General features: G+C 40.7%; 3 protein-coding genes across 4 annotated transcripts in view; 2 read left to right on the top strand and 1 right to left on the bottom strand.

The window, feature by feature from the left end:
* fscn2b (fascin actin-bundling protein 2b, retinal) overlaps positions 1–4441 on the top strand; it is a 12621-nt gene extending 8180 nt beyond the window's left edge. Inside the window, exons 4-7 of the mRNA XM_017418308.2 lie at positions 1631–1787; positions 1998–2119; positions 2205–2372; positions 3892–4441. Coding sequence (XP_017273797.1) covers positions 1631–1787; positions 1998–2119; positions 2205–2372; positions 3892–4097 — 653 coding nt within the window. The 3' untranslated portion in view covers positions 4098–4441. The remainder of the gene's footprint in view (positions 1–1630; positions 1788–1997; positions 2120–2204; positions 2373–3891) is intronic.
* On the bottom strand, positions 3956–12361 carry faap100 (FA core complex associated protein 100). 2 transcript variants are annotated; one of them, XR_005234347.1, is made up of 9 exons: positions 11823–12361; positions 11640–11755; positions 10671–11551; positions 9246–9402; positions 8249–9140; positions 7391–7513; positions 6588–6674; positions 4443–6161; positions 3956–4082 (listed from the first exon to the last, which is right to left on the bottom strand). XR_005234347.1 is itself a non-coding variant. In XM_037980983.1 (8 exons), the coding sequence occupies exons 1-8, from the start codon at positions 11976–11978 to the stop codon at positions 6045–6047; spliced, it is 2529 nt and encodes an 842-aa protein (XP_037836911.1). In that variant the 5' UTR covers positions 11979–12361; the 3' UTR covers positions 4161–6044. The 2 variants fall into 2 exon arrangements, 1 of the variants encoding a protein (XP_037836911.1); XM_037980983.1 differs by lacking the exon at positions 3956–4082 and having other exon boundaries at positions 4161–6161.
* A 30-nt stretch (positions 12362–12391) lies between these two features.
* On the top strand, positions 12392–16374 carry birc5a (baculoviral IAP repeat containing 5a). Its single transcript, XM_017418373.3, has 4 exons — positions 12392–12647; positions 13689–13798; positions 15632–15749; positions 15977–16374. The coding sequence occupies exons 1-4, from the start codon at positions 12540–12542 to the stop codon at positions 16067–16069; spliced, it is 429 nt and encodes a 142-aa protein (XP_017273862.1). The 5' UTR covers positions 12392–12539; the 3' UTR covers positions 16070–16374.
* The last annotated feature ends 344 nt before the right edge of the window (positions 16375–16718 follow it).

Below are 16718 nucleotides of genomic sequence, written 5' to 3'. Positions count from 1 at the left end.
CCAGGCTCCAACCTGCTGAAGTACCGCAGTTATCGGTTAATAAAGAGACCCTTTTTTGTCTCTGAAGCAGGATGTCACACCATCCGAGCACGTAAGGGTGTCGGTGTTCACGTTTCTTTCTCACGTTTGCTTTTCTCTCCAATGCATAAGCAATGAAAAATGCAAAGATAATTGCTTGCCAAGACGGTGCTATAAAATGTTTGTCGATCAAAGGCGCGATCTTTCTTCAGGTGTTGCTGATAGTGACAATAATCAGAAACTTACATCATCTGAGATTTCCTGAATTAGCACTTTTTGAAAAGGTTTAATTCCTGTTTTCTGTATATTACTTCCATTGGTTTACTCAGAACTTCTCTTTATTTCTGATGAACACGTTTACTGACATGGAAATGAAATGCTGAAAAACGACATCAACATCTCACAGAAACAGAGATTTTACTTGTCTGTGTCACAACTGACAACTTTGCAGTTGCGGTTTGTGCTTCTTGTCTTTGTTTGATTTGATTTTTCCAGGAAAATTCTGCAAATCAGAAATTGTGGCCAAAAAAAAAAAAAAGCTTAGAAAAGTTGCAAAGGCTAAAGCAGACAACTGAAGTTGCTCTACAGTGGACACTGCTCATGTCTGTTAGCAAAATTTCTCATAAACCACCGGACATATTTTAATGAAACTCTCAGGAAGCATTGATTGGATGAACATCTACAACTGATTAACTTGTGGATTCAATCCAATTCAAGATGGCCACCACAGCTAATCAACCTTAGTAAACACAAGTATAGCTATAACTCAGTCAGCTTTACAGATATTGAGCTAAAATTTGGTGTGGTAGTAGCTGATAGTCATTCACTATACATACTTCAAGGGCTACTCATGACACAACACCTTTGCTTAAAACCTTAGAATTAAATGTTGCAGTCAACCCTGTTTGGCTGTTAGCATAATATCTCATGAACCACAAAATGGATTTTAATGAAACTTTCATAAAGTAATCATTAGATGTGCATCTACAACTGATTAACCTTTGGAGTCAGCCTGATTCAAGACAGCTGCCATAACTAACTGATCTTAGTCAACGATAAAATGGCTCCAACTCAGTTTTACAGATATACTTTATTTGACATCTTGCATTTTTTAGAGTAGCTGAATAAATGACAGGATAATGCCACTTTAACCGAACTGGATGGAGTTCTGTATCTTACCCCAAGAAAAGGGCAATAAAATCCAGGCCTCCAAACAAATCAGCTCAGGCTGTGCATGAAAACAACTCTCTTTGGTGTTCTAGCTGCATTCTTTTTACATCCACAGAATCCATATAATACTCTGAAGGTACCAAAAATCGAGGAAGCCAGGTGGAGCGTCTTTGATCTATTTTGACATTTGCTTTAAAAAGTCCCCTAAAATCCTGAGGGTTTCTGTGAAAAACTTGAAAAAGTCAGCCTTTAAGGACTGCATGAACCATCAGCTTTTTGTAAATTATTGACTTCTTCTACACGTTTATGAGTACAAATCAGCGTTTCTTAGTCCAGAAAGCTGAAAAGAGAAATGTCACAATAGCTCTACAGGAGAAATCTCTGCCTTTGTCGCATGTGGCCTTAATGAGTTAATGACGGTGCGCTTCGTTCGCTCCATCAGGAGTGAGCCTCGCTGCCAATCAGGAAGACGAGACCGACACGGAGACGTTTCAGATGGAGATTGACAAGGAGACAAAGAAGTGCACGTTTCGCACCAGCCAAGGGAACTACTGGGCTCTGGTGGCTCACGGAGGCATCCAGAGCACGGCCTCAGAAGTGTGAGTGAACACTGCTGTAACAGGTGGACACATACGACCAACATCAGCATCAATTGAAGTGACACAAGAACATTTTTTTCCCTCTGCATAAAGCAACAGGGTTAAAGACACGTTTTGTGGAAAGCCTGCTTTGTATCTTATTACTTTATTTGTGCATTCAGTGTGTTAATGGGAATACGTCCAATAACAAAAATCTTCTTTCTCCAATAGATCAGCAAACAGCATGTTTTCAGTGGAGTGGCTCAGCCACAAGGTGGCGCTAAAAGCCAGCAATGACAAATACATCTGCATCAAGAAGAACGGTCAGTTGCTTGCAGTCAGTGACTCCATAGGTAACTGGTTTTATCCTCCTCGTCTCTCTTTACTCGTGCATTTTTTTGGTTATTGAACACAAACGCTGACCTCTCCCGCTCCCAGGTGAGGACGAGCAGCTCACCTTGAAACTAATTAACCGGCCCATGCTGATCCTGAGGGGGGAGAACGGCTTCATCTGCCACCACAAGAACTCCAACACGCTGGACGCCAGCAGATCAGTCTACGACATCTTCACCCTGCAATTCAGCAACGGGGCTTACCACATTAAAGGTTAGAATGTAATTACTGTATGGCAAGCCAGTTTATCATTAGGATCTTTAAAGCAAACTTTTATTATTTGATTCTTCCTAGTTAAAATGAGTATTTCAAGCATAATTAACATCTCAGGTATCTCAAACGTCAGTCTTCATTTAACAAATGTCGTCACTTTTCTCATTCATGTTTACTGATTTAGGTGTTCTGCTTTAGATTTCCACAACTGCATTCTTCTTTTCTGGAATGAACATTGTTAATATCAGAAACAGAGACTTTAGCAGGAGATACTTGTGTGTCAGATATCTCCCATTGTTATATTTCAAAATAAAGATCTAAAATTAGAAAATAAATTCAATTTCAGGCAATTGTATATAATTGAAAAAACATTTCAATTAGTAAAACTGTCATCGGGAGAATGCAGTATTTATACTGACCAGGTAAAAATCTATTTCAGGCATCAGTAATTAGAATAACAACTAGCAGCAATTTAATTACAAATGTCAAAAATATATAGTTGTTTGAAAATCTACTAAGCATTTGATGAGATGTAATTTCAACCTAAAACAAATGAAATAAAAATTATGGAATTGCTCCACTGTAGAGCTTGAGGATATCTGGAGGTGGAAGGTTAACACACATCAAAAGTGACGCCATTTGTCACAATAATTTTTTTAAGTAGCTGAAATGTTAATTACGGATAAGAAGAAAGTCACTTTGGATACTGACTAAGAGTTAGTTACAATAAAACTGAAGAAACTGGATTTTCTGCAAACATTTGTGTGAATGCGGAGTGCTGATAGACAGCTGAAATTTGTTTGAGAATGAATTTTTAACTGGATCCTGAAAGTTAAAACAAGAAGGTAGCTAAAAACTAAAATCAGCAATACATTGCATAAAAGCTTAAATTAGCAATAAGGTAGCGAAAAGATAAAATTAGCTAAATCGTAAATAAAATCTACAATTAACAATGAAATCAGCACAATCGTCGCTAAAGCTGAAATTAGCAAAACAGTAGCTAAAAGCCAAAGTGAGCAAAATTGTTGGAAAAAGCTAACAGGAGAGTAGCTAAAAGGAGATTAAGAAGATAAAAATAGAGGTTAGCTGAAGTAGACTTCAGAGAACAAAGTTTTTGAAGGAACTGAAGAGATCTAAACTTACTTCTAGGGGGATTTTTTGTAAATAAAGTTAAATAATTCAAAACGTATAAATATACAAACACTACAGGTCATAACAGAATATTCCTGTTTTGATATATGAATGGTTAAAATAGCACAAAGTATGTAGAAATATTTTTTTATGTAAAAAAGAAACTATAAACAAGACAAAAATATAAATGCTGACTCTAGACATTAAATATTAAAACATCCCCTAAACATTTACTAGTAAGAATGTTATATCAGATATCTTTCATTTTAGGAGGAATCCTAATATTGATTTCTGAAAACATAAATAAAACATAAAAGCATAGTTTGATTACATGACACAACTGCCTGCCATACTTACTCCCGTCATTGGTGCGTCTCTGTCTGCGCAGGTATCGACGGGCGGTTCTGGTACGTGGACGGCGCCGGGCTGGTGTGTTCAGACGGCGAGGCGCCGGAGGACTTCGCTCTGGAGCTCCTGGAGCGCGGGCGCCTCGCGATCCGGGGCAAAAATGGCAGATACCTGCGTGGAGACCAGGGAGGCACCCTGAAAGGAGACGGACTCAGCCGGAGCAGCTCTGCCCTGTGGGAGTATTAAGAGTCCAAAACCTTAGACATAACGCTTCTATAAAAGAAAAAGAAAGAAAGAAATCGGTTGAGGCCAGTAAAGCTCCACTTTTACATGAATCAGTAATCTAACATTAAACTTCTTGGCAAAGAGGACTCAGGTGTGCATACAGACAGGTGAAGGAAGAGGAGGAAAACAACCATGCAGTATAATCCCACTATGTGAACAGTGTTTTTAGTTAGATCTCAAACCTGCAAAATTAGATCTGTGTTACTCCTTTGGATTTTTTTTTTTTCCTTTTCTAATAGATGTTTGATGCAAGCACGAGTTACTGTCTGAAACTAAAGAAATAAAAAGGCATGCGGATTCCATTACCTCTTCCTTGTTCTCATCTGTGGCCGCGCCGTCGTTGTACCGCCTCTCTCTTGCAGGCGGAATCAGCGAGCCAAGAAAGTAATGTCGACTTGTAACGGCTCTTGTCCATAATTAAGTCTGTAAGAACAGTGATTCGGGCTGCCATTTGAGATAGATACTGCAATCATTACAGGTGAAAGCCTCTCTCAGAGAAGTTGTGCCGGGCAGAGGTGTGCGAGGATGATTATTAGCAGACAGTAATGACACGGTTTCATGTAACCACCTGTAGGAACAGCAGAAGACTGCAAAAGAAAACAATAAAACACAGCAGCAATACAAAAAAAACCCTTACTGGTTTCACTGGTGATATTGATATATTTATAAAATGCATGTTTGTTTTAGCGATACGAAACTGTTACCAGGATTGTGGGATTTAACGGCAGCACTAAAAACGCAAAAATTTATTATTTCCAAAGGTTTGAATGAATTCAGCAGAACTCCAATGTATGAAAGGAACACAGAGGTTAATAATTCAGCCGCAGCAAATTCCCAACCAGACTAGATCTTTAGCTTTTTTGAGCAACGACTGTGTAAAGTCACCTTTTAAGTTGCAATATTTAAATTAAGCAAAGAAACAGAAGAACTCAAGCAAAGCATAATATTGTGCAAAAGTCCAGAGTCTTCCCCCATTCCTTAATGTCCTGCTTCCAAGGAGCCAAAGATTAAAATGATCTTCCGCACCAATTCCCATAAAGTCATTAGCTGGAAATTCGGTCCACAGAATGGATCAGGTGTGAGGAAAGCGGCCAAAGTCCAAAGAAAAACCTCCAGAAAGCCTGAAGAACTGATCAAGACCCCGATAAAAGTCGGTGTCTTTAAAGGCAAAGCTTAAAGATATCAGGGGTGGTTTAAAACCTTTGCAAAGCACGTTGTCTGTGCAATAGTTCGATCCCATCAAACAGTGATGTTAGATGGAAAATAGGTCGAATCGGAACTCATAGAAAGGTTTTTTAGTGATTTATTTTCATGGAGTTTTAGGATTATAGTGATAAAGTGAAAAAAAACCCTTCAGACCTTAAACCTTGATTTTCTTTTGGTACAAAAGTGACCAAACAATAACGTTTCATCTGCAGTAAAACTAAACGTAGAGACAGCAGAGAGCTGATGTCACTCATATCCCATCAGTCCCAGTAGCTGCTTTAGTCCATTTGGAAGCAGACCAATCCACAGTTTGCTGCCTGACCTTCTGTACCGATCTCTGCTGCCAAATGTGTTTCTTCCTGCAGCACTTCTTCGATTCTTTACTGAAAACATCAAGTTTGCATTTGGATAACACAAATGCGTCACTGCTGGCTGTGGCTTTGTACTTGTGATTCAAAGAATAACATTCAAATGACAAGTAAGCTTGATAACAATTGTTAAAATGTGGGTTTTTTTTAATGCATAGGTGAATTATAGCAACTTCAAAGTTTTGCCTCTGTATGTAAAATAAAAACCCCCAGCAGGTGTTTACAGCGTGATATAAAAGCATATTTAATGTGGCAAAGATTGTTTGTTCGTGCGGTTGTAAAGTCAGGGTTACAGAGCGCCGAACGAGGCTGGGGGGGGGCGGCTGTGTAGGTGTTAAATTACGAGGAGAGGATTCGCTCTGAGTTCCTGGTAAACGCCAAGAAGGAATCGGTTCGTTTGGCTCGAGGACATGCCCACGCTCAAGGCTTCTGAGAGTCGACTCTGCTGGATCTGCCGACGTGAGGGAAGGAAAGAGAAAGGAACGGGAAATCTATTAAACTCCAACACACTCACACACACACGCCAGCTCTTATTTGGATTAGAAATGAAAAAAAAGCTAAAAGAGCTTATAAAAATATGTGACGACAGCAGCTGAGAGAGGCCACACCAGCTATTCAGTTGGTACTGAAGGTGAAATTTGAACAAGATTTCTTTCTATCCTACAACGAACCTTTAATGTAATGCATCACATTGGACTGCCTTGCATGCTAAAGTTTCAAATAAAGATTCCACACGATCCATTACAGCTCAAAGCATGCCATGGGGATGACTTTAAGCTACTATTGCACAAAGTTTGAGCTAAATATCTGAAAAAATGACTGAGTTATGGCCATTTTTTGTACTTGATAAAAAGGTACACAGTAAAACAAACCTCACCTCGGCCTGCTGCAGCGCTCCTCTCAGTCCCAATCTCTGCACCTTTTCTGTGGAAGCAGCTTTCTCGGGAGCCTTCTTCAACAAACTCTATGAAGGAGGAAAAAAAGAACCGTTTTTTCTTCTACGATGACGGATAAAACGAGATTCATAAACCTAAGGAGGTCAAGCTGGCTCTGTGATGATTCAGGGTAATAAAAATGTCAACTTATGGGAGAAAGAAAACGCTCTGAAATTGGAACAAGCCAAATTTTATTAAGTCGTAAAGGGGAAAAATGGAATAATATATATATTTGTTTGGAGTGTAACAGTTTTTTATTATGTCTCTTACATAAACGTATTTATCCAGTCCAAATCTTGCAACAGTTTCTTCTTTTTAATGCTCCTTGTTCAAATGCAAATTAAAACAGAATCATCAGCTGCAGGCTGCATGTCTGCCACGCTCGTTCGGGAACAGAAATCGTGTAAAAGAGCCAAATAATCATATTCTGTATCTTAACCTGAGTCTGAAAACATGAGCAATGCGAGTGTCTCAGCTGAAACACTGGAGGTTATGAACAAGTGAGGTACGGAACTCAAAGGTCGGTGACCTGCCTCGCAGTTTCAAAGACGCCAACCGAGATCTGCAGCAGAAAGTAAAAGTTGCTCTTCCGCCACTTCCCGCTGAGATTTAGAAAATTCTTTTCATGCGGGTTTTTGCAAGCGGCGCTGAAAACTGCTGCATGAAAAGAGTTTAAAAGCGACAGGCGGACTCCACTCAACCACAGGCTTGTCCGGAAAACATGGACAGCGCGGGGCGTTCGTACCTGGATCCGACGCAGCACGGCGTGATGCAGGCCGCACACTGCGGAGACCGAGGAGCTCTCGATCCGAACCTCCACACAGACCAGGCCCTCCTCCTTCCCAGGGTTCTCCTCTGCTACGTTTATCTAAAGGACGAAAGACATGCAGGAGTGTTAATGGTGCGACCGCTGATTCAGGATTAACACCATTGTTTCCTGTTTATTGTTTCTTCTGTTTGTTTTTTTTACAATCTAACTACTGCTACATACTAGAGGAAAGGTGCTGTAACTTTCCCCTTTTGTAACTTTTAGACTTTTCAAATTATTAAACCTTATTTACAATAAAATCCCCATAGAAATGCAATGAGATGTCTTCAGCTCTCTTTGAAATCTGCTTCAACAAACTTATTTTTATCTTCTCAGGCCACTTTTAACGTTTAGCTACCATTCTCCTGCTTTTAGCTTCTATCTAACATTCTGCCACTTTTACAGTTAGGAACAGTTTTGTTACTTTTAGCTGCTGTTTGGTTAATTTTAGGTACAGTTTTGCTGCTTCTAGTTGCCATTTTGCTCAATTTAAGATATGTTTTACAAATTTTAGCAAAGGTGTTGTTATTTTTTTTTGTTTAGCATTAGGTTTATGAATGTAAGCTACTGTTCTGCTGCTTTTAGCTACTATTCTGCTGAATATAGCTTTTAGATACTGTTCTACAAATTTAAGCTACTGTTCTGTTGATTATAGCTTTTAGCTACTGTTCTGCTGCTTTTAGCAACTCTTCTGCTCTTTTTAGATCAGATTTCCATCTTTGTTTTGCCCGTTTTAGCTTTAACTATCCGTATTAATGGAATAACCTCTAGTATTTCCTCAGATTACTGGTTCACCTGTTTTGCACTCAGTTTAACGGTGGCTCCATTCGGAGCACGGGCTCGAATCGCCAAGCCGCTCGAGTCGATCTCATTTCCTTCGCGTCCAACCTTCACCCCTCCGTGAGCTTCGAAGAACAGCCAGTCGAGTAGAGAGAAGCAGATATTTGGAGAGGCCAGCTCCGGCCCCTTGGTGTCCAAATGAAAGCTTTTCAGCGTCAGCGTTTCCCTCAGTAACTCCGATGACACCCGTACACTCGCGGAATACCTCTCCGGCTTTGAGGCGCCGTCTCCTTTGGAGCACCCGATCTGCCTTGAGCTTAGAAAAGCCTGAAGAGTGTCTGTCTCTTTGTTGGACTGGGAGCCTGTGGGACTGATTACTTGTGAGGCGTGCAACCAGTCCACTGTCAGCGTGTTTAAGGGCAAACTGAAACAACTTTTCTGCCAGCCGGGAAGGCGAGCTACCTCCTCCTCTCCCAGGAAGCCTGAAAGCGAAAGGATGAGTGAGCAGTTTACAGTCAGAGGGTAAGACGTGTCGCCTGCGGCTGCGGCTGGCAGCGACACTTCTAACGTTTCCCCAGGGCGCAGATTGTAGAACGGGAACATAAAATTAGTGGATGAGGTTCCCTCTCCTGTGCTGGACGAACAGGACAGAGGAAAGACGGTGACGCTCAGCGTCCAGCCTCGCTCCAGGACGTAAGGACTTGAGTTAGTCAGGACACATTTCAGATTTAAGGTGTCTTTTTGAAGCGATCTGCTCCAGCTTGCCGTGGCGTGACATCCGATGGGCTTCTCTTCAAATGGAAAAGGTTCTTCGGTCTTTGTCAGCAGGAAACTGATGTTTACCACCTGATTCAGCTGCTTCAGGATTTGGTTTTTGGATTTGATGACTGTTTTTAGTGCTGACGCTCTAAAAAAAGAAGAAAAAAAAAAAAACAATAAAATAAGGATAGTCTAAAAAATGCTTGACCACAGACACAAATGCTGTTTCAGCCATTTTCCCCAGAATGGTTACCTTTCACAAACATCCCCGATGGCAGACAGGAGGTCCCTGACGCTGCGGCCAACCTGTGAGGAGGGAGGCCGGGGCGATCCTTCACCCCGTCTCCTCATGGGTAACCTAATGCTCCGAAGCTGCCCTCCGACTGTCAGCCCGAGCAGCTGAACGTCACCTGGGACAAAAGAGGAAACTTCATGCACGTAGTTTCAGAGTCAGCGATTAAAACGGGGCACCACACGTAAAAGAATATCAAATCGCCTGTTTGCTCCAGGAGCATCTTAAAGACAAATTACCGAGTTACAAAGTCATTCTCTCAGATATCGTGTCATCAAATGAATAATCAGGGAATTTCCTCTGTGGATTTTTATTCCAGACACATTTTTCTTAATACATTCTAACTTAATACATTCTAAATATTTGTTTATGAAACTTGAAATATCTGAAGTTCTACAGAGACACAAAAATGATAAAGACGCTTAATCCACATTACATTATTTTCCTTCAAGTTTATATTTGACGTTCTATGTAAGAAGAAATGCAGCGGACTTGTTGTGTAGGTTGTTTGCTGATGGAAGTGGATTAGCACTGTTACACCAGTTTTCATCATGGATTTTTAGCTCAGTTTTGCCACAAAATACATTCGTTTTTACAATGAAATCATTTTGACGGCGAACACTATTGAACAAGAATAAAAAATCCTTGATGTGTTCAGTCAAAGTCCAGGTTCCGATGCACGTCAGTAAACTCATTCAGGACAGGAACAAGGAGCAAATGCTGAAATGCCTTTTTGCATCTTTTTCGACCTAAACTTTCTGATCAGGAGGGGGCACTACTGAGCACTCAAAGCCTCTATTAGACCACTTTTCAACCCAATTGGTCAGAAAGCTTCAGTGTCTCACAGAGCTTCATCTGACCGCCACTACCTCCTGTATCTGCTCACACATCACATTAAATATTGTGAACCTTTCTACTTGAAGTTTGTTAGAGATTCTGATCTAATTATTGCCCGTCACTGAAAGGCAAAAGGTAAAAAAAAGCAGTGTTTTTGCAAGTGTTTGTATGTCTGTCCAATTCAAGATGGCCACCGCTGCTAATCAACCTTAGCAAACTTAAAAATGGACATAACTCCGTTAATTTATCAGATTTTGAGCTAAAACTTGATGTGTTAGTAGCTGAGAGTCATTCGCAACACGTACACTGAGTGGGAAATCTCGCAGTATCGCATGAGATCACTCATAACATTTTTAAGATTTGACCAAAACAGCTACAGCCTCATAATTTCTTAACATAAGATGATCTTAGTTTAATATGCATCCCTTCAAGGAATGCTGGGCCTTTTGAATTCTGAACTGTAAAGAAAGCCACACACATTTTAATGAAAAAAGTTGCACGAACTAGGTGATTTTCTCCTTTTGGCTGTCAGGCTGCTCGTCTGCTCACCTGCAGCGCTGCACGTTGGCTCGGTTAAAGCGGCGACCCCGCACACATTCAGACTGGTTGGGCTTCGGAGGGCCTCTTCACCCCTTTCTCCGTCCTCTCTCCCAGCTGACTCCTCTGACAGCGTCAGTGTGAGGAGGTCGGAGCCAGTGCTGTAGTAAAGACAGTTTTTATCCACGAAGCCACACTCCACAGGTCCTGATACGCACCCCTCGGTGAAACGGGCGAGGCTTCCCCTTCTCTCTGGGCCGGCTTTGTCAGCCTTAATCAGCACCACTCTGCCTTGTTCGCCCACCACCGCCAAGCACTGTGCATGTCCTGGATCTGTTTCCACGACAACAGATGCTCCGGCAAACACAACCGGCTGCTCGAGGCTATGGAGAACTCGGAGCCGTGATCCTGGCAGACCCAGAGGAAGGAAGCACAAGCGCCCATCTGGCAGGCCACAAAGAACAACTGGGGATTTGGCAAGAGCCGCTTCAACCCCGAACAAAAGTTTGAAGAGAACAGGCTTGAGGCAGAAGTGGGGATAGCTCGTGTCTACTGCATCACAGGAGGAAGAAGGTGGGGGCCTATTGCCGAAATGGGCACAGAGCAGAATAGACCTCCCTGTTCGTCCTGCCTTTAACTTTGTGTCGTCGTGTACAACAGGTGAAATCTGTGGCAGGTGGAATGAACCGAGCACCTCATAGGCGGTGGGCTGTGTTTGTTGGGGACTTTTATACAAAGTCAGCAGCCAGGACGTGTCGGTTTGACTAAGGGTCAGGAGCACAGAGCCAACAAGGAGCAAAGACGACACTCCGTCTGCATCCACAACAACAAACTCAGAGGAGATTTTCAGCTCAGCTGGAATGGAGGAGGCATCGCCTGAGGAGCCGTGAGCCCTGCAGAGGTGAGAAGGTTGTTTAACAAATATGACATGGGGCACAAATGGGAAGCTACTGTGAAAGAGTGCAGTTTGAGGCTTGAAACCTGTGTAACAGCAGCTGTAGGTCCACACAATAAACTCCACAACGGCATGCCACAAGGAGCTGCTTGTCGTGGCTCTCAACCAAATCATTCACGGGACCAGGTAGCTGAAGGACGACCTGCAAAACAACAACACAAAATGTTCACCACTTTATTAAACAGGTAATGCAAACTAAAGTTACTTACGGTGAGTTTCCTCTCATTAGCACTGAAGACGTAGACTTCCTCGCAGCCAGTGCAGATGAAAATATTCGCTCCAAACCCACGCTTGACCTTCGGTCTGCCTGATTTTCCTAAAAGCCCGAATTCAGCCCAAGTCTCAACAGAGCACCGTCCTTCCATTAGCACGGACTTAGAGGCAGAAAACAGCCCGTTCCGTGTGTATATTTATTATTTACAACACAACTGAGGGGTCGAAGTTAACGGGGTAAACCCGAACCGGTTGTTGACGGCAGGGAGAAGGCACAGAAAGTTCCGCGCCACACATTTTGACCAATAACAGTAAAGAACTACAACGAACTACATTACCCAAGATACTAAACCGGAAATGGAGAAGCAATACGGCGGATGTAGATTTAGCCTTGAAAACGTTTTTGTTTTACTGAGGATAGAGAGTCAGATAAATGTTGATTTATTCCTTAGGCTATAGTTAAACAACGTTTAGTCATTTAAATAATTTTTTCAAGCATTTGGGGGCGTCTCGTTATTGTTGACGCATACATTATCCCACGAAGAAGAAGCCAGAGCGACCCTCGTGATCTTCATCCACCAATCAGAACAGCCGGGGAAAAACATCCGCCGAAATTTGAAAGCGCCCATCTTCGTTCGTCAGCTTCAGGAGGTGACGCGACTTCGGGTTTAAGGAGAAGCTGTTTTTTATTATTTACTTTGACGCTTAAGACCATGGACCCTTTCAGCGAAGTGGATTTAAAAATGTATTTTTACGAGAACAGACTAAAAACGTTTGAAGGCTGGCCTTTCAACGAAGACTGCACCTGCACCCCAGAGAACGTGAGTTAACGTTTAAAACGGCGTCACAACAATAAAAGCGCCACTTCCGACCCACACCGTCACTTAACTCAATAAATTATGCTTATTAAGGTATTTTATCGTTTTAACTAGGAGTGCTGGGATTGTATGTTCTATCTTAAATGAAAGATATTGTACTTTTACTTAGTTACGAGCAGCCTGTGTGGAAAATCCCTCTCAAGTAAAGCGCGTGAGCCTCTACTGATGCTGCTAAAATGGTAAAATAAAACTAAAAGTACTAGTTTGGTGTCATCTACGGTGTTAATTTGTTAAAAACATAATACATCTGGAGGTAGAATTGGTAAAAAAAATCTAATTGCAAGGAGTGGTTATATATATATATATATATATATAGAGAGAGAGAGAGAGAGAGATAAGGGATGAAAGAAGAAAAACATTTTTAATGTTCCTTTGTGGGATATTAAAAAATGTTTTTTAAACCCTTTTTAGTGGGAAGAGACAACATATGAGTTGTGACACTGGCCAGGCAGTTTTCTCTATTAAGTTATCAGGCAAATAATTATTTCTCTATTTCTCTATTAAGTTATCAGGCAAATAATTATTTTTACACTTAACTTATTTTAGAATATATATATTTTTGTTTTGTGGGGAGGAAAGTGGTGAAAAAAACTTATTTTACAGTTTTAACCTAAATCTAAACATACATGTACAGAGTTAATGGTCCTTACTTAAAAATGCTGATTGTACTTCAAAGTCCCAGTAAGTGGTATTTTCCTTATGTCTAATGTGAAAAATGTTTTTATTTATTATAAAATGCTCAAAGGTGACAACTTTTTAATGATTGTAATAAGCAAGTAGAGTAGGGCTTGTAAGGGCTTCAAAACAAATGTTTTATGTAAATATGGTTATTTAATCTGCTTTATGGACTCTGTTGGGTTTAAAAGGCCATAAATCTGCCATATAGCTTTCTATAATGAGTCAAATATATTTATAATCGCTTTGAGTTTGCAAACATATTTGGCTTCTCTTGCTTTAATGGTGTATTTGCTGTTTTTCTTCTAGATGGCCCGAGCTGGCTTCGTCCACACCCCGTCAGAAAACAGTCCAGACATCGCCATGTGTTTCTTCTGCCTCAAAGAGCTGGAGGGCTGGGAACCTGAGGACGACCCGGAGTAAGAGCAGCCTTCAACCAAAACTTTATTATTTTAACTGCGGCACAGTCTAAACAAGGAGAGGTTTTTGAAGTAATTTTACGAGTTTAGGTTTGTCTTATTTTAAAACGGTTTATTTTACAGAAAGAATAAAGAAAACAGTCCTCAGTCACCCGTGACAAAAGTACATATAAAGTCATTTCTCATCTTTTGAAGTAAAATATATTTAAGGTATTAGAGGTCGACCGATATGAGTTTTTCTATAGCTGACACAAATCTTGAGAAATCAGGGCAACCAATGGCCGATATACATCAGTTTTTGTTTTGTTTTTCCTTCATCTTTGGTCATTAGGTGTTTTCCATTTAGCACAATATAACAATAATTTGCCTTACTTTAAAAAACATCCCTTAGAAGATTTTGTATACTAAAAATAAAATACAGAAGTGTATTCCCTCATAAAAAAAACTAAATTGTGGGCTGCAGTAAGCAGGTTGTAGCAGCTGCTGCAGCTTCATTTTCCTGCTTGTTAATTGATTACATACAGACGTGACTGATAGGCGACTTTTTGTTTATTTATTTTAAAGGCGGCCAATTAAAATCGGTCGACCGATAAATTGAACTCTATAAGGTATGTAGACGTAAAGGAGCTCATCAGCCTCTTAAAAATAGAACTAAAGTCTTTTCTTCCTCTGAACTCTGCTCAGTTTGGTCTCCTTCACACAAGATTACAACCCTGATGCGGTGGTGTCCGTGACTAATTAGGACGTGGACAGATCGCAGCAGATTTGGATATTCTGCAGCACCCTTAGAGCTCAACACATAGGTTTTTCCTTGCTGTTTTCTGCGTCTTTAAGATGCTGTCCTGCGCCCTCACCAAGCACCATCTGTTAGCAGAGCGTTCCCATTAATACCACCATGTTGAACCATGTCAGGATGCAGCTTTGTACTAGATTCAGTGGTGTCCAACCCTGCTCCTGGAGGGGGCCACTATCCAGCCTCTTTGTTGTTTCTCTGCTCTTCAGCAGGTCTTCAAGTTCTGCAGAAGCCTGTTAATCACTCAGTCATTCAAATCAGGTTAATTAAAGAAGAGAAACATCTAAAACATGTAGGATGGTGGCCTCCTCCAGGACCAGGATTGGACCCCACTGTGCTAAAAAGGCACAGAGACCTGCATGTCTCTGTTAGGAGAGAAACTTTATATAAACACAGTGGAACTGGGCTAACACGGCCTGACATAGACCTCCTAATGTTGCAGGGGTTGCAAAGTAGACGCTGCTTGTATAAAATGCAGAGAAACTGTAAAATAATGTTGAGATCTTTGCACCAACTTGGAGCTCTTGGAGCACAGCGTGCGTGGGATGAGCTCGTAGTCCAGGCAGGAAGCCAGTCCTGCTCCAGATTCTGTACCACCCCAGCCACACGGGTCCATGCAGGCCCCACGTCACGGATGGACTGCCACAGCCTTACAATACGGGGACGCTTCCCCACTTTTCTTTTGACTAATTACAAACATTTCCTGTGTATGGGATTCAGTGACATTCAGCGGACCGTATTGCCAAAATAAATGAGAATTTGTAAAAGTTTTATACTTGTGTGTTTATTTGTTCAGAAAAAGAGAAATCCACCGTCAGATTTTAAAGCTACAATTAAGAGTCCATATACCTTTCATACCTTTTTTTAATTTATACATAAAAGTTTAATTTTGACTTCAGTGTTTCTTATCATTACTTACAAGCTTTTCTTTTATAGCTATTAAAAATTGTACAGTATTGTTTAAAGTAAATCAAAACTTCTTGTTTTAGCTAATAAAAAATTCAGTAATTGTTCTCCTTATTGTCACTTTTCTTTTCAAGGAAAGAGCACAAATCCCATTCATCATCCTGCCACTTCATCGCCCTGAAGAAAAAAGTAGACGAGCTGAGTGTGGAGGAATTCTTCAAACTACACAAGGAGAAGCACAAATCCATGATCGTATGTTGGCGACGTATCTTTCTTTGTTGTACCTTTTATGCCGCCTAATGTAGGATGTTGAGTCTTCAAGGTGTTTATCAGGATGCTGACATTTTTAAACAGATGTTTAACTGCTTAATTATCTTTATTTTAAATTTCTGAAAATATATTAATGTCTCTGAAATAGTCCTGCAAGAACAACAAACGTCATCCTCAGCACTGAGTTGAATTATTTGTTTTTCTGACAGAAAAAGACTGGAAATGCAGCCATTACCAAGTTTGAGGAGGCAGCCAAACTGAAAAGAGCCAATATCATCAAGGCGGCCGAGGGAGAGGAGTGAAGATGAAGATCTCAGACATTTGTCACTTCTTTTGATTTGTTAGGCTGTAAATATTTTACTGCTTTTTGCGTATTCATTCAATGTTCTTTTTCAATATATCAGTTTTTGTTTTTTAGTTTATTATATGAGGCTATAAATCATTTGAAATGATTTGTTTTAGTCATGAGTTTTAATTTTACTCTAACTGTAAAACTGCTTGGTGATGAAAGGAAGCATGGCTGGATATTTGTTTTTAAAAAGCAGATTTCCTGATTTTTACTGTTCGGTCTTGTTTGCCAAAACAGCATAAAATTTAAGAAATCCAACAAAATTTGTCTTATTCGTTTATTTTAATTTTGGGGTGCCGACATGTACCAGAGAAGTGTGTAATATTTTTAATATCTGGGTATTGGGTTAAAAAAAAAGACAGTAAGGATGGAGAAACCTTTAAGTTTCCAGGTTCTGTTTCCAACAAACCAAAGGCATCCATGTTTCACTCTAAATTGTCCCTGGATGTGATTGGTTGGTTGTCTATGTGTCCCTGTGATGGACTGGAGACCTGTTCAGGGTGTCCTTCGTCTCTCACACAGTGTCTGCTGAAGATGGACACAAATCACACTTGTTTGGTAAAATTATCAATGATTTTTGAAGCATTCATATTCAATTTGTG

This window comes from Kryptolebias marmoratus, linkage group LG17 (genome assembly GCF_001649575.2).
Source record: "Kryptolebias marmoratus isolate JLee-2015 linkage group LG17, ASM164957v2, whole genome shotgun sequence".
Lineage (NCBI taxonomy): Eukaryota > Metazoa > Chordata > Actinopteri > Cyprinodontiformes > Rivulidae > Kryptolebias > Kryptolebias marmoratus.
Note: the sequence above shows the minus strand (reverse complement) of the source record. Positions and strands in the feature narration are given on the sequence as shown.